At 34.0% G+C, this 24,628-nt stretch overlaps 1 protein-coding gene across 1 annotated transcript in view; it reads left to right on the top strand.

Moving 5' to 3' along the window:
• MYO10 (myosin X) overlaps positions 1–19,189 on the top strand; it is a 220,568-nt gene extending 201,379 nt beyond the window's left edge. Inside the window, exons 31-41 of the mRNA XM_003759635.4 lie at positions 745–887; positions 1,147–1,341; positions 2,584–2,741; positions 4,692–4,815; positions 6,138–6,435; positions 7,422–7,629; positions 11,179–11,315; positions 13,031–13,151; positions 14,055–14,507; positions 16,475–16,666; positions 17,693–19,189. Of these exons, the coding sequence (XP_003759683.1) occupies positions 745–887; positions 1,147–1,341; positions 2,584–2,741; positions 4,692–4,815; positions 6,138–6,435; positions 7,422–7,629; positions 11,179–11,315; positions 13,031–13,151; positions 14,055–14,507; positions 16,475–16,666; positions 17,693–17,803 (2,140 nt within the window). The 3' untranslated portion in view covers positions 17,804–19,189. The remainder of the gene's footprint in view (positions 1–744; positions 888–1,146; positions 1,342–2,583; positions 2,742–4,691; positions 4,816–6,137; positions 6,436–7,421; positions 7,630–11,178; positions 11,316–13,030; positions 13,152–14,054; positions 14,508–16,474; positions 16,667–17,692) is intronic.
• The last annotated feature ends 5,439 nt before the right edge of the window (positions 19,190–24,628 follow it).

Here is a 24,628-nt window from a genome sequence, read left to right as displayed (position 1 = left end):
TATTACAATTAATTAGCAGTAATGGAGGTTATTAAGGATATAAACAACATAGCATCTCATTTTCTGTCTCTTTCGACACTAATATCTTCAACCCATAACTTCTTTCCAAAAATATTTTAAACTATTTGAGTCCAGACTCATTTGCTGTCATAATTAACATATTAACCTGAGGCCACCAGTAGTAACAGAGTCCTATAGAAATCAAAATTTTTCAGAACAGAAAGGGACAAAAGAAACAATCTGTGACTTTGCCCTGTCTTCCTGGCCCTCATTCCAATGCTAATATGAAATAACTTTGAAAAGAGATTCTAAGATGTTTCATTTTTTAAACTTTTTCCTGATTTCTTACATCAGTAGTATTTTCCTGTTGTAAATTACTAGTCCACACTAATATAACCCAAAAGAGTTGACTTTGGAAAGTCATTCCCCCCACCCCCAAAAAAGTCATTTTATTTAGCTTTCCCAGAACTAGCCAGATTTTCATTTGGAAAATTTTGCATTAAAAATGTTTTCCCTTCCCAGAACTTTGAGAATGTGTTGCTCCAAGTGTAAAGGTTAATCAAGCTTAAAATAAATGCTCTAAAAGTGAGCAGTGTTTGCTTTAATATAAAATACAAATAGCACAGCAGTGTTTATACCTATGATTGGTAAGCCAGGAAAGAGTCATTTTAGTTGTGGTTCAAACAAAGGTTATGTTGACAGTCAAGCTAATAGATTTTTCCACTTTCTCCTCCCTGGGCACAGGCCTAATTCATTTGTGATCATCACTGCTAACCGGGTCCTTCACTGCAATGCTGATACACCAGAGGAAATGCACCACTGGATAACTCTTCTGCAGAGGTCAAAAGGAGATACCCGAGTTGAGGGGCAAGAATTTATCGTGAGAGGTAACGATCAAGAGATTGCGAAGATATTTCCCAAAGCGTAGTGTGCGCTGTAAGAGTATTCTTGGATAGTGTTTTGATAAGTGACATTGTTTAAAAGTTAATTTCACATTCATTTTATCGTCTTCTAAAAATTATCTTTTTGGCACAAGGAGTTTTAAACCATATAGCAAGAATGCAACCACATGTGTTTCACCTGATTTGTTCTTAGTAGATTTTGTATGATTTAATCCTCGTCATGTAAATATTTTTTTCTCCCAAGGATGGTTGCACAAGGAGGTGAAAAACAGTCCCAAGATGTCTTCACTCAAGCTGAAAAAGCGTTGGTTTGTTCTAACACACAACTCCTTGGATTATTACAAAAGCTCAGAAAAGAATGCTCTGAAACTGGGCACTCTGGTCCTGAATAGCCTCTGTTCTGTTGTCCCACCTGATGAAAAAATCTTCAAAGAGACAGGTAACTGGTTTGTTTCTATTATGACTTCTCATAAAAACTACTATGGTACAGTATTTCTATTCTCAATGGCTCTGTTCATTTCTCTTCAGTTTTTTTATTGCTTTTTGTATCTTTTTAAGACTGTTTTCTATGGAATTGACTTTAAGATTCAAAATACATATATAAATAAGTTTGAAGTTTTTCTATATACTTCTGAGTTGTAGAAAAGTTTATATAAGGGCAAGAAAAGGAGTAGATGATATTTTTCTGAGATTTGAAAATTCTAGCCACTCCTCATAAGCATCAGTTACAATTATGCTTATGTATATTCCACTAGATGCAAATAAGATGTAATTAATTTTAAGTTAACAGATTGATGTAAAAATGATGTTCAGAAACAAACTTTGGCAGTTTTTCTTTAGATATATCATTACTGGTAGAATGGACATTTTGTTATTTATTATATAAGAAATATATTTTCATACAGTGCCTTGACCAAAGAATTGTTTAATTAAAAAATTGCAGTTAAAATCTTTTTCCACTAGAGAACAAAATACACAGCAGTTTTGCCTGTCTTTAGGAATCGGTTAGTTGTAGTTACTCTAGTTTTTAGTGGGAGGAGGAATAATTGACATGGCACAGTTTGTAAATTATCTTACAGATGCAGTGAGATTTAATCATCTTGCATTCGTGTTTTCATCTTCATTAAAAATGTATACCATTGTAATCAGTTGTACATGCAACATAAAGCACAGTCCCAACTGTCAGTGAAATTAATAGAAAAGCAAGATGCATAAACTTATCCAGAAGAAACCATTTCTGTTTTTAATAGATTGTAATTTGAAAAGGACTAGGAGAGTTGGTAACTTTTCTTTTTTTTTTTTTTTTTTATTTTGGTGATCCTCTTTTTTCTTTCTTAAAATTTTTCTTCATCTTTTTTCTTTCCCATTATTTTTGTCTTAAATTCATCAGAGTAGTATTTTGAAGGAGGGTGGGTGGAAGGGAAGAGGAAGAAAACTTAAGCAGCTTCCATCCATTTTCATTTATTAAAGTGAGTCTAAGGGAAAGGAATAAGAAGTTGGAAGAAAAGTTCTTCTAGTGACCCAAGAGCAGTACTATCACAGTGGCATAGACCTCAACTTGAGAGGGGGAGCAGGACCTTTAATCACATTTGTGATATGATTTTCACAAAGAAATAACTCAAGTCAGACTCCTTGGTTCAGGCGGTCTGTAATTGTGTGTGTGTGTTTCATGATACTTCAGGCTACTGGAATGTCACCGTATATGGACGGAAGCACTGTTACCGGCTCTACACCAAATTGCTCAATGAGGCGACCCGGTGGTCCAGCGCCATACAAAATGTGACTGAGACCAAAGCTCCAATTGATACTCCTACCCAGCAACTGATCCAAGATATCAAGGTAAGGTAGAACTATACAGCCGAATTTTTATTTTTGTTCTTATCTTTGTATCCATTTGCCCAAAGGACCCTTACTGCTCAGTTATTAGTCTTTTATCAGAAATGTTGGGATGATTGCGTTGATTAAACAAGAAAATTAAGTTACTTTTTATCTGACTTTCCATCTTTCAGCCAAGAGTTTATATACTTTAGACTTTAATGGTCATATTTTGGAAATTTGAACTTTGTCTGAACTGGCTGAACTGGCCTTTGATATCAGAGATATCAGAGTATGAGTTCTGCCAGGTACATCTTATCTAATAAGGTGTGAAATTTTCTATCATTGTACTGTAGGTACTCTCTGGACTTCTCAGAATAAAAGTCCATACTGGGTATTTGGTAGGCCTTTTGTTTTTAGCTGTTGCTTATCAGTTATATTTGTATCAGCTCTGGTTTATAAACAACTACTGGTATTTCTTCCCAGTTGAATCTAGAAATCTAGGATGATGGGCAATTAGTTAACTTATGAGAAGAACCCCTCTGTACCTCTGGGACCTATCAGGGCCAGAAGCAAATTTTCATAATTATATGGAAGAAAGAGTCAGCTCTTTCTTCCAAAAGTATAATATTTTTGTGAGGTCAAAAGCATGGAAGCAGCACTATTCATGTTTCCCAGATGTCAAAGAAGGCATAAAATTATTTGCTGAAACAAAATTGAACATTAATTACATTTCTTGTTTTTAATAACAAACTATTTTCATTGTTTTTCTTGAAGTGGGGAAATATTAAAGGGAAAATATGAAAATAATAATGAACACAAAGTTTGTGACATAATTGCTTTGTAAAAACAAGATAAAGACAATATTCTAGTGAGATATTGAAAACCTTGGATTTTTCCCTTTATCAACTCCTAAAACAATTATTCCTTTCAATGGACCTAAAGAGGATAAATTAAAAGAATTTTCTACTATATCCATGTTTAACTTTCTTGTGGGCCAGCTCTAAAGTAACAAAATAGTCCAAGAGTTTTTATGACCCAAATGCCAGGAAATGTTATATGAAAGTTTGCAGAGTTCTCTTTGCAGAATATCTCTTGAATTTAATTTAATTTTTCCATTTATCCTTTTTCTTGATTTTTAAGAAAATTAAATAAAAATGTTCAAATCTGAAATAATTTGAGAAACAATGATTTTCATTCCATTTTTTAAATAAAAGAAATAACGTTTTATAAAGGAATACTAATAAGAAAGTTTCATTAAAAACATTAAAATGACTGTGATGGAGTGATTCATTGGGTTTTTCTCCACTTTTAAAAACTGAAGCAGTAAAAATAGCTGGACTTCTCTTGCTTCAAGTACACTGTTTTAGCAACATAAATATATGGTGAAAATATCTGTGTAGTGGTTACATACTAGGAAGAAGGAAAGTAAGCAAATGTATGAATTGTGAAACAGTAATTTTTAGTTACTTTAGGAACTACATTTTTGTTGAATTCATTTTTATTGATGGCCTTTCTGCACACATTACAAAAATTAAGGAGCTTAGGGAGGGTTTATTTGGGGAGGGAAAGTTGTACATTTTTTAAAAAACATAATTAGGTTAAATGGTACTTATCAAATGATTTCTAAGTATACTATTCCACTTTTAAAAGGGTACAGTTTTCTGGAAATGATGCTAGAAATGCTTTAGGGAAATATTTGCAAGTTAAAATTAAGAAAAATGTTTCCCTCAGAAGAACTTCATACTGAGAGTTTTCCAAGGCAGAGAATTTGGCTCTCTTTGTGCTTTTAACTGTCAATAATTTTTTAGAAGTAATACTAATTTTAGAAGTAATTTTTTGGCCATTCATAGATTTTCTACGCAATGAATCCTCTTTTAAACACAAAGTTCATACATTGCATTCTTTATTGTACTTGTTTGCAATAAAATGCAAAAAAAAATTCGAATTAATTTTTGAAAATTATTTTTAAAGGAGAACTGCCTGAATTCTGATGTGGTAGAACAAATTTACAAGCGAAATCCCATCCTGCGTTACACCAATCACCCGTTGCACTCACCACTTCTGCCCTTGCCTTATGGGGACATTAATCTGAACTGTAAGTATAGACTTATATTCTTAAATATAAACTGTTCAAAAACATTTTCTTGGTATGTTTAATTCTAACTTAATCACTTGAACCAGCTCTTTCTGCCAAAAGAGTAATGTTTTTGTGAGGTCAAAAGGATGACTGGTTCTCTCTTCAGAACTGACAGGACATTTTTAGACTTGACTCATATAGGACTCATATTTTTATTTCTAATATAGCTTAGAAAGCAGTCTGAAAGGAGTAGACAGGTTCACTTCTAAATAGCAGTGTGATACTGTCTTTATGTTGAATTCTTAATTCTGCACAGAGATGTTTTCAGTGGTTAGTTTAGACTAGGTGGAGAAAGACTGTTGGCAGGAGTTCTTAAATTCTTTTGTGTTATGGATCCCTTTGTTGGTTTGGTGAAGTCCTCCTCAGAATGATGTAAATGCACAAAAGACAGAATAATAAAAGAAGCAAGTTATGTTGAAATATAGTTAATGAAAAATATTTTTTAAAATTAAGTTTACTGGAGTAGCTAGATGGCATAGTAAATAGAGCTCCTGGCCCTGACATCTAGAGGACCCAGGTTCAAATGAGACATTTAATATTTCCTAGCTGGGTGACCCTGAATAAGTCACTTAACCTCAATTGCCTAAAAAAAATAATAATAAATAAAATTAAGTCTACAGACTTCAAGTTAAGATTCCCAATATTAGACTGAGGTGTGCTGAGAACTAAAAGGACACACAAAATCTCTTTTAAAAAAGATTGAAGAACTCAGTGGTCTTACACATAAGCTAATTTCTACTTGTGTGACCTCCCTTAATTTTCCATAGTTTCCATCTCTGTAAAATGAACAAGTTGAAGTAGGTGATCTCTAAGATTCCTTCTATCTCTCAATTTGATCCTGTGAAAAATAGATGAATTACATAAAGCTACATGGTACAGAAATTGAATACTTTTATAATTCACTTTTAAATGTGATCTGTTATATGCATCTTTAAAAGTAAAATCCACATGAAATATTTATTCCTCTCATTTTCCTCTAAAATTAATCTAAACCATCTAATAGCATCATAGATTTGAGGCTAGAAAAGACTTAGAAGTCCATCTAATCTGGTTCCCCCATTTTACTGAATAGAAAGTTGCACAAGGTCAAACGATATATAGTGATCTCAGAGGCAGATTTTGAATCCTAACCTCTAAACTTTTAAATCCAACATGCTTTTCACTGTTGTAATCTTACCTATTCTCATATCAGCTTCCACATAATTTGTCTGTTGCTCAATTGATGTATTCACCCAAAGCTTTTAAAAAGTTTTCCCTAATTTTTTGTCTTGTATTCCTAGTGCTAAAAGACAAGGGCTATACAACTCTTCAGGATGAAGCTATCAAGATATTCAATTCCCTCCAGCAACTCGAATCCATGTCCGATCCTATCCCTATTATTCAAGGCATCCTTCAGACTGGACATGATCTCCGACCTCTCCGTGATGAGCTTTATTGCCAGCTTATCAAACAAACCAACAAAGTGCCCCATCCGGGCAGTGTGGGGAATCTCTACAGCTGGCAGATTCTGACTTGCCTGAGCTGCACCTTCCTGCCCAGTCGTGGGATTCTTAAATATCTGAAATTTCATCTGAAAAGGTAAAGGCAGAAAAAGTCTTCTTTAGAATGATTGGGGGGGAGGGGGTGTTATTATTAGGTGTATTTTCATTTTATCTCTGTGTTGCCTCACCCAAATGAAAGTTGTATGCATTTCATTTATGCAATAATTCATTCAAATTGAAAAAGATGGAGAACTCTGAAGATGTCTAAAGTTCTCTATTGCCAAGTTTTAAGGTTCCCTGAAGAATGTGGGGTGGGGGGCACGAAACCCATATTTATTAAGTACTTAAACCAATGATCAGGATACAAAATGATGAAAAAAGATAGGTCCTTCTTTCAAGGAGTTTACATTCTAATAAGGGAAAATAACCTATATAAAGAATGGGTAGCCAGGGCAGAGGTTTTTAGGATTGGAAAGTCTTGGTGAGATGGTGAGTCAAACCACTTTAAAAAGGCAGGTTTTGTAGGGTCCCAGGGCAGGAAGAACTTGTCTTAGAAATCACCTACATGATTTTTATGCTCATATCTGTCATTAGACATCACATTAAATCAGGGAGAGTAGCCTGCCCTTTAGGCCACTTAATAAGAAAAATGAATTGGCATTTTATATTCCACAGAGAAAAATCAGATTCCTGTTTTTATTTACTTTACATTGCTGTGGGTAAAGGATGTTTGGGGTTTTGTTTTTTCCCTTTTTTCCCCCCCAAGAGTGTTTGAGTTTGAATGAGAGCCTCAGGTGTTAAAGGGTAAGTACCATGAGTCAAAGTTGAACTGGCAACAAGAAGTGTACTCCTTTAAACATTTAGTCGGTTTTTTCTCTTGTTTAAACTAAAATCCACATAAAATGGGCATGTACCCCAAACAGTGACCAGTGCCAACGAATCACTGTACCTGGCTTTGGTGGCCTCTGGAGGCCCTTTGCCTTGTTGGATCTTAAGTGAAGTCCCCAGCAACACAGACTACCAGTTCTTCCATTAAGATTTTTCCTTAAAACTTGTAATTAAAGGCCAGTGCTTGTCTCCTAGGATACGAGAACAGTTTCCAGGAACAGAAATGGAAAAATATGCTGCCTTCGTTTATGAATCTCTTAAAAAAACCAAATGCAGAGAGTTTGTGCCTTCTCGGGATGAAATAGAAGCCCTGATTAATAGGCAGGAAATGACATCTATTGTTTATTGCCATGGTGGAGGATCCTGCAAAATCACAGTCAACTCTCATACTACAGCTGGAGAGGTGAGATTTTCTTTCGGGGGTATTTTCCTATTTTACTGTTTTACTTTAACATATATAGGTCAAAGTATTATTTTCATATATCCATAGAACAACAGTTTTACAGATTTAGAAATGAGTTCCTAAAGTCAACCACATGCATGTAAAACCAAAATATTTGTTAGAGATGGAGGAGGGAGAAAATGATAAGGATAATTTAGAAAGAATGTCTCTCTGAAATTCTTGGTAAAATATATTTGCAAGTCAGTAGGTATCTTAGAGAATTTAAATTACTGTAATCACAAAGGAACTAACTAATACTGACAAGACGTACAGTGTAACCTAGCTTCATTATATCATATCTGCATAGAAATGTAAATATTTGCTTGTCATCTCAGTGACCACAGCTATGAAATGTGTGGGGCTAATAACCACATTTTCCACTTAATCTTAAAGTAAGCATGGAGCAATATAAAATCCACAGTAGTTTCCAACATGCAGGAAATGTTCCACAAGAAACTTGCTGAAGTCACTATTGATACTCCTTAGAGTTAATAAATTTTAACAGATAAAAGACAGCCCTCTGGAGTCTCTCATTGAATTTGTAATTTTCCTGACTCCCAGCCCAGTATTTTATAACGCTGTGCCAGCAGCTGCCTCAAAAGGAAGGAAGAAAAAAAAAAAAAAAAGGAAGAATATACATATTTACTATGTGCTCATCACTGTAAAGTAGAGGCAGTCACATACCTTAAGGAGCTTTACATTTGATAAAAGAGAATATAGCCAGAGAGAACTCTTTTCATTAGAAAGTATCAAGGATAGTGAATAGAGCCATGGGAGGATAGGTTGATGCACTTTTTCCAGGATTTGGTTTTAACTGATTTGATTAGAACTTAAAAACAACTTAGAAAATAAGCAAGATATGGAGAGGGAGTATAAAATTCTTTAGAAGAAATGGAGTCTTCCTCATAATCAGTAAAAGAGTGAGAAAAGTGGTGCTGAGGTATGATCTCAAAAATGACTGTTTGTGTGTGTTCAATTCCAAGACAAATCATTCAGCATAATAATAATAATGCAAGTATATGCTGCAGCCACAGATCCAGAGACCAAAGTTCAATGAAGAACCTACAAGATTTTCTAGAAACAATATCAAAAAATATGTCCTCTTTATTATAGGGAATTGGAATGCTAATGTAGGAAATCAAAAGATAAGTAAAATAACAAGCAAGTTTGACCTTGGAGTACAAGCAGTGAAGCAGAGCAATCAATGAATAATAGTTTTGTCAGGATAACTTGCTGATCATAGCAAACTGTTATTTCTACAACATAAAAGTTGACTACATGTAGACAATATTATATGATCAATATGGAAATCAGAGCAATTATTTATTTAGATTTATTATATTTACAGCCAGAGGTGGAGAGGTTCTATAGAGTAGGTTGAACCAAGACCAAGAGCTGAATGTGGCTCAGATTATGAGCTTTTTATTACAAAAATCAGGCTTAAATTGAAGAAAGTAAGGAAAATCATCAGACTATATAGATATAACATAAATAACACGCCATATGAATATAAAGTAGAAGTAATGAATAGATTTAAGGGTTTAAATCGGGTAGATAAAGCACTTGAAGAATTGAATAAAGGTTTACAAAATTCTCCAGAAAGTAACAACAAAAATTCCTAAGAAAGAGAAAAACAATGAAAATTTACAGATATTTGAGGAAAGAGGGAAAGTGAAAAGTCAAGGAGAAAGGAAAAGATATATCCAACTTAATGTAGAACTCCAGAGAATAACAAGGAAAGATAAAAGGTTTTCTTAAATGAGGAATGTAAAGACATAAAAGAAAACAATAGAATGGGAAAAACAAGAGATCTCTTCAAGATTTCAAGATATCAAGGGAATACTTCATGCAAAAAAGACAAAAAAATGGTAGGGTTTTAAAAGAAGTAGATGAAATAACAAGAATACAAAGAAGAACTATACAAGAAAGGTCTCAATATCACCAATGACCATGATAGTGTGGTTACTGATCTAGAGCCAGACATCCTGGAAAATAAAGTCAGATGTGTCTTAGGAAGCATTGCTGACAATTAGGCTAGTGGAAGTGGTGGAATTCTAGCTGAGTAATTTAAAACTCTAAATGTTGATTCTGTTATAGTGCTGTATTCCATAAGCTAGCAGATTAGGAAAACTCAGCCTACTGAATTGGAAAAGATTGGTTTACATCTCAGTCCTAAAGAATTTTCAAATTTCCAAACAATTAAACTCATTTCACATACCAGCAAGGGTCTGCCTAAAATTCTGCAAGCTAGACTTCAGCATTATATGAAACAAGAATTGCCAGAAGAGCTGATTGCTTTTTGAAGAGACAGAGGAACTAGAAACCAAATTGTTAATATTTTATGGATTTTGGAGAAAGCAAATGAGTTCCAGACAAAAATCTACTTCTGCTTCATTGACAACACTAAAGCCTCTGAATGTGTAGACCCCAGCATGGCAGGTTCTCAAAGAGATGGGAGTACGAGATCATCTTACTCGTACTGTATGTATGACAGTTAAGAAGCAATAATTAGAAACATAGAACAGCTGGTTGTTTTAATATTGGAAAAGTAGTATGACAAGATTATATACTGTCACCTTATTAAACTTACATGCAGAATGTGTCATGCGAAGTGCTAGATTGGATGAATCAAAATCTGGAATTAAGCTTGTCAGGTGAAATATCAACCCTCTCAGATATGTAGAGTGCCAGTATGATGGTAGAAAGTGAAAAAGAATTGAAATGCTTCTAGTTAAACATAAGAGTATGTAAAAGCTGACTTGAAGCTTAACATCAAAACAACCAAGATCTTCGCAATTAATCCCAGCACTTGCAAAGAATGTGGGAAGAAATGAAAGTACTTTATATTCTTAGGCTCAATGATCACTGCAGACAGCAATTGTCTGTTGCTGTAGCAAAGATAGACAGAATATTAAAAAAGCAAAGCTATTATTGCCTTGTTGTCAAAGCTTTGGTTTTTTTTCCAATAGGAGAGCTGGACTATAAAGAAGGAAAACAATACCACAGAATTAACTAACCCTTTCGAATTCGTATTGGAGAAGATTTTTGAAAATCTCTTTGATAGCAAGGGGATTAAATCAGTTAATACTTTAAAAATAATACAAATTATTCACTAGAAAGTCATTATTGAAGCTTAAATACTTTGATTTCATAATGAGAAGATGAGAGTCATTGGGAAAGACCCTGATGTTGGAGAAAATTGAAGGCAAAAGGAAAAAGGAATAGGAGAAGAGACGGGTAGATAACACCATGGAAACAATTAACATGAACTTGGATAGACATTGGGGAGATAATTGAATGACTGACAACATAAAACATCTTTATTTCTGAAAATTCTTCTCTCCTTTCCCATATCCAACAAAGATCCCTTGTAACAAAAATTAAGTGTTATTGCTTCTGAATTGAGATATGTTAATTTTAATTTCAGATAAAGGTGTGCTTATTAATTAATTTTCTTAAAAACTTAAGAGAACTCAATGAAACTAACGAGTCGAATTTTTTGTTTTTCAGGTTGTTGAAAAATTAATTAGAGGTTTAGCCATGGAGGATAGCAGAAACATGTTTGCTCTCTTTGAGTACAATGGAACTGCTGATAAAGCAATTGAAAGCAGAACTATAGTGGCTGATGTCTTAGCCAAGTTTGAAAAGTAAGTCTCCTTAAAATCCCACAGTAGGAATTCTAAAATGTACCAGCATATATAGTAATCTCTATTATCTTACTTTTTTCTTATTCATTGTTTTTGTTAGTTTGTATTATCCCATTTCCTTAGTCATTAAATAAAATATAGCAAAGTTGTCACATAGAAAATATTAATTTACTCTCATTTTTATTGAGATACTATAACAACTCTCTCCTGCCTTTATTTTTCTTTCTTTCTTTTTTTTTTTTTTTTATTTAATAGCCTTTTATTTACAGGATATATACATGGGTAACTTTACAGCATTAACAATTGCCAAACCTCTTGTTCCAATTTTTCACCTCTTACCCCCCACCCACCCAATTTTTCACCTCTTACCCCCACCCCCACCCCCTCCCCTAGATGGCAGGATGACCAGTAGATGTTAAATATATTAAAATATAAATTAGCTACACAATAAGTATACCTGACCAAAACGTTATTTTGCTGTACAAAAAGAATCAGACTCTGAAATATTGTACAATTAGCTTGTGAAGGAAATCAAAAATGCAGGTGGGCATAAATATAGGGATTGGGAATTCAATGTAATGGTTTTTAGTCATCTCCCAGAGTTCTTTTTCTGGGCATAGCTGGTTCAGTTCATTACTGCTCCATTAGAAATGATTTGGTTGATCTCGTTGCTGAGGATGGCCTGGTCCATCAGAACTGGTCATCATATAGTATTGTTGTTGAAGTATATAATGATCTCCTGGTCCTGCTCATTTCACTCAGCATCAGTTCATGTAAGTCTCTCCAGGCCTTTCTGAAATTATCCTGTTGGTCATTTCTTACAGAACAGTAATATTCCATAATTTTCATATACCACAATTTATTCAGCCATTCTCCAACTGATGGACATCCATTCAGTTTCCAGTTTTTAGCCACTATGAAAAGGGCTGCCACAAACATTCGTGCACATACAGGTCCCTTTCCCTTCTTTATAATCTCTTTGGGATATAATCCCAGTAGTAACACTGCTGGATCAAAGGGTATGCACTACTCTCCAAAATGGTTGGATTCGTTCACAACTCCACCAACAATGCATCAATGTCCCAGTTTTCCGCATCCCCTCCAACAATCATCATGCCTTTATTTTTCTTTAATAAGCAAGCCTTTCAATCTGTATCAACTCAGATGACAGTATTGTCAACTGACAATATTATAATGATCCCCATATTACATTTGCAAAAACTAAGACCAATAGACTTTCAGGGTCACACAGCTAGGAAGTGTGTAATGCCAGATTAGTACGCAAGTTTCCCTAACTTCAGAAACGGTGATCTTCTCTATTGCACCATTTACTTGTATATTGTGTATATAAAATCTATCTCATAAATATACATCTATATATTGATGTAATCTTAATTATTGTGGTAAACATTAACTATATAAAGTTGATTTAAAAGTAACCAAATATTCCATAGAGCAACAAATAGAAAAAAAATCCTCCATAAAGCAGAGTTTGGGACAAAGTGGTAAGGATGAGGAGAATATTCAGATTCAGTTTTGGTCAGTTTTGCTAGACCTTCCTCCAGAATTAGATTCTGCAGAAGTTATATCAGGAAATGATTGTCATGTAAAAAAATAAAAGCATTAAGAAAATTCAAAAATAAAGAAGTTCTCTGTGGAATAGCTGTTGACAATTATTTCAGTCTCTTAAAGTACATCATAATTTGTATTTGCAGGCTCACTGCCACATCAGAGGTTGGCGACTTGCCCTGGAAGTTCTACTTCAAACTTTACTGTTTCTTGGATACAGATAATGTCCCAAAAGACAGTGTGGAGTTTGCATTTATGTTTGAACAGGTAAAGCGTATTTGTGGGTGTATCTGTGTGTGCATGTGTGTGTTTTCAAATAGTTCTTATCCCCTAGCAAACAATGAGAAACTTTGCTAATTTGTCATATAGAGGAATAATAAGCTAATAAACAATAAATAAGTTATAAATATAAATAAAATAATAGATAATAAACTGTTGATCAGTAAGAAAATAATGGAAGAGAATAAGCATTTATATAGCATCTTTATGTGTCAAGCACTATGCTAAGCTCTTTATCCAAAAATTATTTGATCTTCACAACAGTACTGCAATGTAGGTTCTGTTATTATTCCTATTACATAGGAACAGGGTGACTTGCCAAGCTCACACTTCTAGGAAGTGTCAGAGGCTGCATTTGAATTCAGGTTTTTGTCAGGCTCAGTGCTCTGTTCCATTGCACCACTTAATGGCTGAGCTGAATGAGAGGAAATAATCTTTTATGTCCTTAGCACATGGCAAGCACTTAAATAAGATGATCCCTGCTCTCAAGGAACTTCCATTCTAATAGAAGAAGTCAACACTAATAAAGGAATTGTGTCCAGGGAGAGATGTTTTGATCATAAAGGTGAGAATGGAGCCTTAGAAAAACACATTTCTAGTAGAGATGGTACTTTTAATTTGATTACAATTAAAGAGTTTAAAAGCTAGAGGGATGGAGGACTTCTGTGGATGGACAGCAGGATCACTTTAGCCATCCAGAATAGAGTGGGACACATAAGAGGCACTTACCAATTAAAGCTGCACAGTCCCTAGGGAGAGAGTTCTGGAGTTAACAAAGTAATGTCCTCCAGAGCTTGGTCTTGGGGCACAAAGATGGATATAGTGAAAGATAGCAGAAATGTGTCACGGTTGAATATCGGGCTTCTTAAGTTACAGTCTCATTCTTTTTAGGCTCATGAAGCAGTTATCCGGGGTCATTATCCAGCTCCTGAAGAAAACCTTCAAGTTCTTGCTGCCTTGAGGCTTCAGTACCTTCAGGGAGATTATACAATGCACACACCTTTCCCAGCCTTAGAAGAAGTCTACCCTTTACAGAGACTCAAGTCTCGTATTACACAGTCCACTAAAACCTTCCCAACTTTGGAGAGAATGGAAAGAAGGCGCACTAGCTTTTTAGAAGGAACGCTGAGAAGAAGCTTCCGCACGGGGTCTATTAGCCGACAAAAGATGGAAGAAGAGCAGATGTTGGATATGTGGATTAAGGAAGAAGTCTCATCTGCTCGAGCCAGTATCATTGATAAGTGGAAAAAATTACAGGGATTGAATCAGGAACAGGCCATGGCCAAATACATGGCCTTGATTAAAGAGTGGCCAGGATATGGGTCTACACTCTTTGATGTAGAGGTAAGGGGGACTGGAATTGAGACATGATAGTACTCCATATATTACACAAAGTACTATAATGTAGATTGGGGCTTCTTTTTTTTTTTTTAATTGAAGCTTTTTATTTTCAAAACATGCAAGAATAATTTTTCACCATTGATCCTTGAAAAACCTTGTGTTCCAATTTTTTCCCTCCACCCCCTCCTCTGGATGGCAAGTAATGCAGTATATGTTAAACATGGCAAAAATATGTTAAATCCAATATAAGCATACTTATTTATACAATTATCTTGTTGCACAAAAGAAATCGGATCAGAAAGGGAAAAAAATTAAGAAAATAAAATGCAAGCAAACATCAACAAAAGAAGTGAAAATGCTGTGTTGCGATCCACCCTCAGTTCCCATAGTCCTTTTTCTGGGTGCACATGGCTCTTTTCATCACAAGATCATTGGAATTGGTCTAGATCATCTCATTGTTGAGAAGAGCCATGCTCATCAGAATTGTAGATTGGGGCTTCTTAACCTTTTTTCCACTCATGCACCCTTTTTGCCTGAGAAATGCTATGTGACCCTCGTTATGCAGATAGGTAAAATAGGTATATGAATCAAACCATTATTGATGACAAATAATAATTTTGTAACCCCCTATGGTGTTGTGATCCACAGATTAAGAAATTTTGGTATAGATAACTGAGATGTAGTTGAGAGTATAAGCTAGGATGATGTATAGCTTCAGACTTTGAAATATGGCAAGAATAATTCAAGGATAATCAAATAGATTCAAATAAAAGATAACCCTTGAGTGGATTTTTTTTTTTAAATCATATGACATTTTGGTCTGTTACACATTTTTAGTAGGTCCAGTAAGTGTTTTTCTAAATTAATTTTTTTTTAAATATCTCTAACAAATTCTAACATTTGTGAAGAATGAGGAGAAAAATGATTACTAAAATAACTTTTTTTCTCTTAAAGTTTTAAGTAGTTCCAATATACTCATACTGTTTGGAAGCTGAACCACACTCTACCTCTAAATGTTTACATAATTATACATTTTTTTAATAGTTTTTCCTCTCATGAGCTTTGTCATTCATCATTAACATCAATCCAGTGCAAAAGCAAGTTATTTATAACTGCAATATCTTAACATCTTCAATCATCTTGTTTATCATCAGAATAAATTAGTATTATGTAACTCCATGTAAGAATAATACAGTCTCTAAAAAATAGCATGTAAAAGTGAGTTACGGATTCAAAAACTCTTTCTAATTTGTTTTTAAAACTTGTATCCAGTATATTTCAGATGAAAACTAGTTATAGGAGTTATAGCAATGTTAAACTATGAACTGAGTGGATTATTAGTTTGACAGGAAGATAATTTGAGAAAAGCCTTTCATCATTCCAATTATGACACAAAAATATCACTTTAGTTTACTTAGAATATTTATTTCAGGGAAAAGCCCAAGCCACCAAGTGGGGAATTGCTCTTAGCCCTGTTGATATTATCTTTGAGGAACAGTCGGTTAAGCAAGGATCTTGGGGCAAAACTTAAACTAGAGCAGTGTCTGTGCAAGAAGCCCTGCCTGCTAATTCCAGTTTGGGCTCCTTAATTCATTGGAAGAATCTTGGCAGATCAGGTTGTGTTGCCAAAATAATTGCTATTTTAATCAAATAACTATTAAATCCAGTAAAACAAAATTATATCGCCACCGCCACCACCACCCCCCCCCCAAAAAAAAAAAAGAAAAATAAATCATGTGGATCAGTACTTTGAATTAGCTGGCTGTGTGACTAACTAGGCCATCAAAATGGCAAATTCAGTATTCTTTGTAAACACAGTTCATCTCATTTCCCATTTTCCCTAAGAGAATGAGGGAGGTACAAACAAGCTCATATGTATGTAAGAATTTAGAAACTCTTTGGAGGTAATCATAGTATTTAAATAATTAGTGCTGTCTCTATAATTCTCATTTTATTCTCATTTCCAATAGTGCAAAGAAGGTGGCTTTCCACAAGAGCTCTGGCTCGGGGTCAGTGCTGAAGCAGTGTCTGTGTACAAGCGTGGAGAGGGCAGGCCTCTAGAAGTATTCCAGTATGAACATATCCTGTCCTTTGGGGCACCACTGGCAAACACATACAAGATAGTGGTTGATGAGAGGGAACTGCTATTTGAAACCAGTGAGGTAAGAACTGACAATAAATAATAACATTAGAAACATCCTTGATGAACCAAACAGTAACGATTAATTTTTTGTGTTAGCATTGGCCAGATCATTGTATTTTAATATATTTCATCTTTAAAAAAATATATATGCAGCATTAAGCTCTAATTAATTACCCAGATTTTTATCACTTTTAGTGTATACTTTAGTATATACTATATTTTGTATATACTATATATATTACATATATAGTGTATACTATATTGTTTAGTATATACTTTAGTATATAAAGAGCAAACATTGTTAAGTTTATAAGCAGAAAGAACAATGCAAAAAGAGAATAGGGAAAAAATAATTACATTCATAAAAAGACATAAGAAATAAAAAACTATGCACTTATTTCAAGGGTATGGAGAACTCTAGAAATTCTTCTGTAATCACCATCTGTAATTTGTCTTATCAGCCAAGTTGAGCCTCAGGTTAAGTGATTTTCACAGGATCACCGTTTCTCTTTGTGCTTTTATTACCAATATTAAAATTTAATTCAGAAGTTAAAAGAAACACATATGTTAATGTCTCTGAAACATTAATTGCTTAATTAAATAGGGATTTTAACACTAACACAGTGTTTACCATGTATTTTGATATCATTGGAGCTATGATATTTTAATTATAATAATTTTAATGTAATAATACAATAATTTGTTGATATAATTTATTTTAATATAATAATTTTAATTCTTTTGTATTAAAATCTGCTCAAAAGTTAATTTAAAAGATGATAGTACCAATGGGAAGAATCATGCATGATCATGATTTTCCTTTAATCTCAGCTTAGGATAGTAAAAGTTGATGATAGGATAGTAAAAGCTTAAGCTAAGTCAGAGTCAGTCTGTGATTCCAGACCTCTTAATATTTCTTGTTAAATGACAAGCATTGGAATGTTCATTTGATAAGGAAAATCATTTGTTCATTGTGTTTGTGCATTGTGGAAAACTCATCATCAGGTCTGATGGGATGATCTGTTCCCTTTGTTTCACCGGACAGGTAGTGGACGTAGCCAAATTGATGAAAGCTTATATCAGTATGATTGTGAAAAAGCGCTATAGCACCTCCCGATCTGTGAGCAGCCATGAAAGTCAAGGGAGCTCCCGATAGAAGCTGGGCCGGTCCCTAGGACCTTCACGTCTGAACATATCACCTTCTGGCCTAGAAGGGCTCTGGCGTGCTGATTGATTCAAGCCATCAGCAAAGCAAGACCCTTGCAAGGGGAAGATTTCTCCACAAGTCCTTACCAATGCCAACTTGAAAAATCACGTATTAAACTGTCAGCTTCACAGTCTGCAAAATTTCCAAAGCTTTATTACTTTTAGATGATACATGCCTTAAATATGTGTGTCTACGTGTGTGTGCGTGTGTGTATGCTGCCATGGAGGCGGCAAAAAGTGCCTTCACCTTGTAAACCATCACTAATTGACCTTAACTGTGCTCCTGAGGAGAGAGAGCCTTTCTTTCCATACAGAAGAATTTTAAGAACTCATGGAAGAGGAGAAGTGAATCCATCTATTATGCACTAACCTTCCAGCCGGACTTCCTTTGCTAGTGGTACAGTGAGGAATCTGGGGGATGAGGGAGAGGGAGAGGAACCCGAATTGTCTATTCTGCTTGGAGTGCTGCTGGCAGCCTTCTTCACAGACATTAGTTGTTTTGTTTATTCTTCTAAGTAGATGTGCTTGCATATGCATGCATGTTATATAAACTAATTTTATTTCATTTCTCATGAGCATTAAAAGCAAAGGGAATAATGATGTGCAATGGTGTAAACAGTCCTTCTGTACATTTTAATAGTTCAGAGTTATAGTTGTTTCAATTTTATGGTTACTTTATAAGGCAGTTTTATTAATAAGTCAGAATCCCAGATTTTTCCTACGTCTTTAGTGTATTTCTAAATTACGTTTTGACAGTTTTATTTTCCATGTAGCAAGTCTGCATTCTGTATCTGCTGTATTATATACAGATAAGTAGCTGATTAAGATAATTGTATTTATACATTATTCTCATACAGAAATGCAGTTTTCAATACAATATGCCATACATGTGGGATCTTTAGTTTATAAAGTTTTAAATGTTACTCTAAAGGACACTATCTTATAAAACTCTGATTGGAGATTACAAAAGCACCCTATTGGGATTGGGGAAAAGATCAAACTCTTGTAAAATGGAAGACCTTTTAAAGGAGCATGAAATTATATTGTATTGTTTTAATTTTTTAAAATACATCATCCCAAGTTCTTGATAGTGGTCCTCACAAACACCTGTAAATAAATCTGCAATTATAACCAGAAAAAAAAGAAGAATCTGGTTTGGGACATTTATTTTTATATGGAAAAGTTGTAATATAAGGCAAACATGCATCAACAGCATCTGTGCATTAAGAGAATAAATGAAAGCCATTTTGGGCCTTTATGACAAACCACAGCCTTTAAGAAATGTTATATATTTGCTCAAAGAAAGTCTGACAATAAAAGATCCTAGTTAACCTATTGACTCTTTTATATCTCGTCTTTTGTCATCAGTACACCTAACTTGCAGTGATTCTTAAATAATCCTTTGTTTTTTTAAAAAATTTCAGTGGTATAGAGTGCTCATACATGTACTAGATTAGCAGTTGTCATGGCTTTGCTACCTTGCGTGAAATTCTAGTTGATCTGCAGAAGAAATGCCAAGAATGAGCAGTATGTTAAACACAAGTGCACAGAGGGAAAGGTGCATATTTGTATTCCCTGTTCATCTGCTGCTTAGCTTGGAAACTGCTGTGTTCATGATAGTTAAACCTTTTACCATTGTGTATGTACATTAAGCATAAACACGCATAGAATCCCAGTCTTGGCGGGCTTTGCAGCATCTTAATGGAGGGAAATAACAATCATAATATATTCAGTATTTGGGGATTAACTGACTTCAATATCATAGCAAAAATGCCAAGAATAGTAGTCAAGTCTCCCGTGTGGAGACAGTTTCACCTTCATATTTTGAAGCTCTTGTTACCCATTGTTTCTTGAGACTCATTCATTCTGTTTCTGCAGCGGTGCTATAAGTAGAATATGCAAGTAGGAAAAAATTATCAGATGAGTGCCTCTGGTTCAATTGCCTCAATTTACAGGTAAGAAAATGAGACCCAGAAGTTTAGTGATTTGATCAAAATTACAGCTATATCCAAGTCTTTTAAGTTCTCAGACTCATGTTTTCCCTATCCACCCAGATCTATACCAGATGGTGGGGCTGGGGTCCCAATTTGGAAGGCTAAGTTTGGCATCAAGTTGAAGGAGAGGAGCAAAGTCCACTAAGTTAAAATATTGTCTGGTAATAAAACTGGTACAAACATTTATTAAGTACCTGCTGTGTGCCAGGCAATTTGCTAAATGCTGGAGATAACAGAGAAAAGATCATCTCTATCCCTGAGCTCACAATCTAATAAGACGTGTAAATCACATAAATTATATACTGATGTATGTACTAATACATAGGTTAGTACATGTGTTGTTCCGTTGCTTTCAGTGATGTTCATGACCCCTTTGGGTTTTTTTTTTTTTTTTTGACGGAGATCCTAGAATGGCTTGCCATTTTATTCTCTAGCTCATTTTATGGAGGAGGAAACTGATAACAGCAAACAAGGTTAAGTGACTTGCCTAAGTAGCCATACAGCTAGTGAAAGTCTGAGGCTATATTTGACCTCGGGAAGATGAATCTTTCTGTCTTCAAGACCTGTACTCTATTATCCCACCTAGCTATTTTTGTGGAGGTAATCACCACCTTTCTGTTTATCTGGGTTTCTAAGAAAGTGTGTGTGTGTGTGTGTGTGTGTATACATATTATATGTGTGTATATATATATGTATGTATGTATACATATATACATTTTCTATATTATATATATAACATATACATATGTGTGTATATATTATATAATACATGTGTATAATATATACACATTTTGTTATAAATATATACATATAATTATATATTTTATATATTATATTATATATATATTATATATATATTATATATATATAATTATATGTGTATCAAGTCAACTTTAGTATAGTTACATGTTTATAGTTAGCTACACTATTGTTAACTATAGCATTTGTAGTTACATGTTTCTGTGTACATACATGTACACACATGTATGTATGTATATAGACAGAAACACATATATAGTAAACACAGACTAAAAGAATCAATGTTTTAAGAGGAGAAGCCAGCAGAACTTGTAGTCACTAACAGGATGTCCTTGCCTAATGACTAACGTCTGTTTAGTATCTGTTTTTTAACCAAACCTTGCCCTCTCAGAGCTCTATAATGTTTCACATGATTGCAACTGCTCATTTACTATTTCCCTAGACACTAATTGGTTGATGGACATTAACAAGGACATCAATATATTTAATATTTTCCTTGGAAAGCCAACTGGAAATAAAACTTTCAGATTCAGAGGAAATTGATTTTTATTCATTGCGAGTGAACATTTATTAAGTAGCTACTGTGTGGTAGGTTCTGACGATAGTAAGATAAAAATAATGAGCTTTATTCTCAAGGAAGCTTACATTTTTCTGGGGAAAACATGTATTCAGTTAAATCAATACAAAATAAATGCACAGTAATTTCATGGGAAGGGGAGGACAAACAGCACTAATAACTGGGGTAATCAGAAAGAGCTTAGCTGAACTAGCATTGAAGGATTTCATGTGGTAGAAATAAAGGGTTGCATTTCAGGAATGGGAGAGAGCATGGGCAAACGCAGAGATGAGAAATGGGATGTTGTGTAGGAGGTACAGTCATCAGGCCAACTTAGCTGGAACATAAAAATGTGTAAGAAAAGATAACAAGCCTTGCAAGTTAGTTTAAATTCAGATGGTAAAGGGCTCAATTTGCTAAGTAGAAGATTGTTTTTTATCTTAAGGATAAGAGGAAGCCACTGAAGCTACTTGAGGAGGGGAGTGATACAGTCAAGCCTTGGCTTTAGGAGAATCAATCTGGTAGCTGTGTAGAGGATGGGGGATGTCAAGGGGACATCTTGGAACCAGGGAGACCAATTATAGTCCAGGGGAAGGTTGAGGAAGCCTTGAATTAAGAGTGTTTTGGGTATGTGGGGAGAGAAGGCAAATTTGAGAACTGTTGAGCTGAAATCTATAAGAGCTGACAAACCATTAGATAGGGGAATAAATAATCTTTCTTAGAAACCCAGATAAACAGAAAGGTGGTGATCCCCTCCACAAAAATACGAAAGTTAGGAAGATTAAGGATCGGAGAAAAGATAATTCTGCATTGACTATGTTGATTTTTATAAGCATAAGAAATGCCTCCACAGAAAAGTAAGGGGTAAATATGTAGTTGGGAGTCATCACCTTAGAAGATAATCAATCACTGTGGGAAGAAGACCTAGTTCAACTGCCTAAAGGATGCCCACACTTAGGAGGTGAACAGAAATGATTATACAGTAAAGGAAACTGAGAAGGAATAGTCAGACAAGTAAGGAAACCCTTATCACCAAAGTCATCCTGAAAAAAATGCTTAGTTCCCATAAAAACAAAATGACGTCTATGTACATGTTGGTGCTAGGTTTTTTGTTTTTTTTTTTTAATTTAAAGCCTCATTTAGCAGTGAATGATTAAATGCATTTTATATAAAGGAACCCTCTCTACCTAAGACATTTTTTTTACTTCTCATGGCAAATGCTAATAATTACTTTCATTATTTATCAAGGATTGGTATTATTCTAAGAAAATCATTTACCAAAAACATATTGTAGATCAGCCTAAGAAAAGCAACAAGTAAACTGAGAAAAACACTAGCCTTCAATCTTTGGGGGTTCATGATAAGTCTCCCAATAAATCATTGCAGATTGAGTTTCCAACTTGATCCAGAGGGAGACTTATTAGTTGCAAAGAATCTGAAGTCGTTTTCCCTTGAAAGCTGAAATTTTGGTATAAATCACAATCTCACTTAAGGAGAATCCAACTCTAATAGAAACAAATCTTTTCATCGGAGAACAAAAGATAAGGTGTTTTAAAGTGACTTTATTTAGCAAGGGTTGGATATTGCAGCATCATATTTTACAATCCACTGAAGCCTTTCACTGTAATGTAATAATAATCTCAAAATAAAATATGTGCCATGGAATAGAATTTTCTGGCACAAAAATGATACTCATTTAACAAAAGAATTAAGGGCCTAAGAAGAGAGGTGCCCAAGAGTGCCTCAGAACTGATGGAAGAAGTCTTAGCAATGACACTGGGTAGCTCAATGGCCTGAGGCAATGCTCTAATACTATTCTATGCAGAGTAGACTTGTATTTTTCTCAATGGAGGGAGTTAATCATCTAGACCTCCCTACAAAACTGAAATTGGAGATATGGTCAACATTTTTTAAAAATCCATCAAGCTTCTATCTCATTGTATCTTAGGCTACCTTCCTTGAACACTTACTCCTAACCCTAATTCTGCATCCCTCTGCTCCCTCTGAGTCAGGGAGTATTAATACAATTCAAGATGAAGGCAAATTCAAATGCAAAATTCAAGTTAGTGTGAAATAGAAAATTATAACATCATATTTAATGTGAGGCAATTTAATTAATGTGATGTGTTCAGTGAGCTTTAGGTGGATTTTAATACATCACTGCTTTCAATCTTGACTATTGTCATATGATGAATACTATATTGCCAACAGTTGTATTAATTTTAAAAAATTAGAACCATTAACACAACAAGAAGAATCCTTCAGATCAAAACACTGTCAGCATTAAAAAAAAAAAACTTCATTTAGAACAAAAATTTGATGTAATTGAATAGCATGAGGAGAATCACAGTAATTCCAACAAAGATGTCAAAATGCCTAAATCAATACAAAATATTATAAAACATAAATATATGAGCATATATTTATTTTTATTTTATGTAAATTTTTATTAAGTTTATAAAATCATATAAAGCATGAAAAAAACAAAAACAGTGTTGTACAACTTTTTATGGTTTGAAAACAATATCAAGGAGTGGAAGTATTACAATGATAAAAATGAAGTATCTTTTACTTAAATGGATTGAAAATCCCAATCAAAAGCACATTTCTCTTGGTATAGCTTCCATTCAAAAAAAAGCATTAAGTTTATTTAAGAAAATGGAAGAAAATTACAATGATGTTTATAGTGAAGAAACTTTTCGTATAAGCTGATTAGTTCAATTGCTTTAAAAATTGCAGTTCAATTGCATTAATGTCAGAATTACTGAAGTTGTACAACTTTTTATGGTTTGAAAAGAATATCAATTCCTTCACAAGCTAATTGTACAATAATTCAGAGTCTGATTCTTTTTGTACAGCAAAATAATGTTTTGGTCATGTATACTTATTGTGTATCTAAGTTATATTTTAATATATTTAAACATCTACTGGTCATCCTGCCATTTAGGGGAGGGGGTGGGGGGGGTAAGAGGTGAAAAATTGGAACAAGAGGTTTGGCAATTGTTAATGCTGTAAAGTTACCCATATATATATATCCTGTAAATAAAAGGCTATTAAATTTAAAAAAAAAAAGTATTACAATGATAAAAATGAGGTATCTTTTTACTTGAATGGATTGAAGATCCCAATCAAAATCACATTTCTTTTGGTATAGCTTCCATTCAAATAAAAGCATTAAATTTATTTAAGCAAATGCAAGAAAATGACAATGAAGTTAATAATGAAGGAACTTTTACTATAAGCTGATTAGTTCAATTGCTTTAAAAATTGTAGTTCAATTGCATTAATGTCAAAATTACTGAAAAATCAGCCAGTACAGTTGAGAATGTAGCAGGATAGAAGTACATTTTGTCACATTGTGCAAATAGTCATTTTTAAAGTTTTCTGTCTCCAAAAGATATTTACAGAAGAAATAGCAAAAAAAAAAAAAAAAAAAAAACAGAAGAAATCTTGGTTTTGAATAATG

Source organism: Sarcophilus harrisii, chromosome 1, assembly GCF_902635505.1.
Source record: "Sarcophilus harrisii chromosome 1, mSarHar1.11, whole genome shotgun sequence".
NCBI classification, from domain to species: domain Eukaryota; kingdom Metazoa; phylum Chordata; class Mammalia; order Dasyuromorphia; family Dasyuridae; genus Sarcophilus; species Sarcophilus harrisii.
The sequence above is the reverse complement of the archived record's forward strand: the minus strand, read 5'-3'. Positions and strand labels throughout refer to the sequence as shown.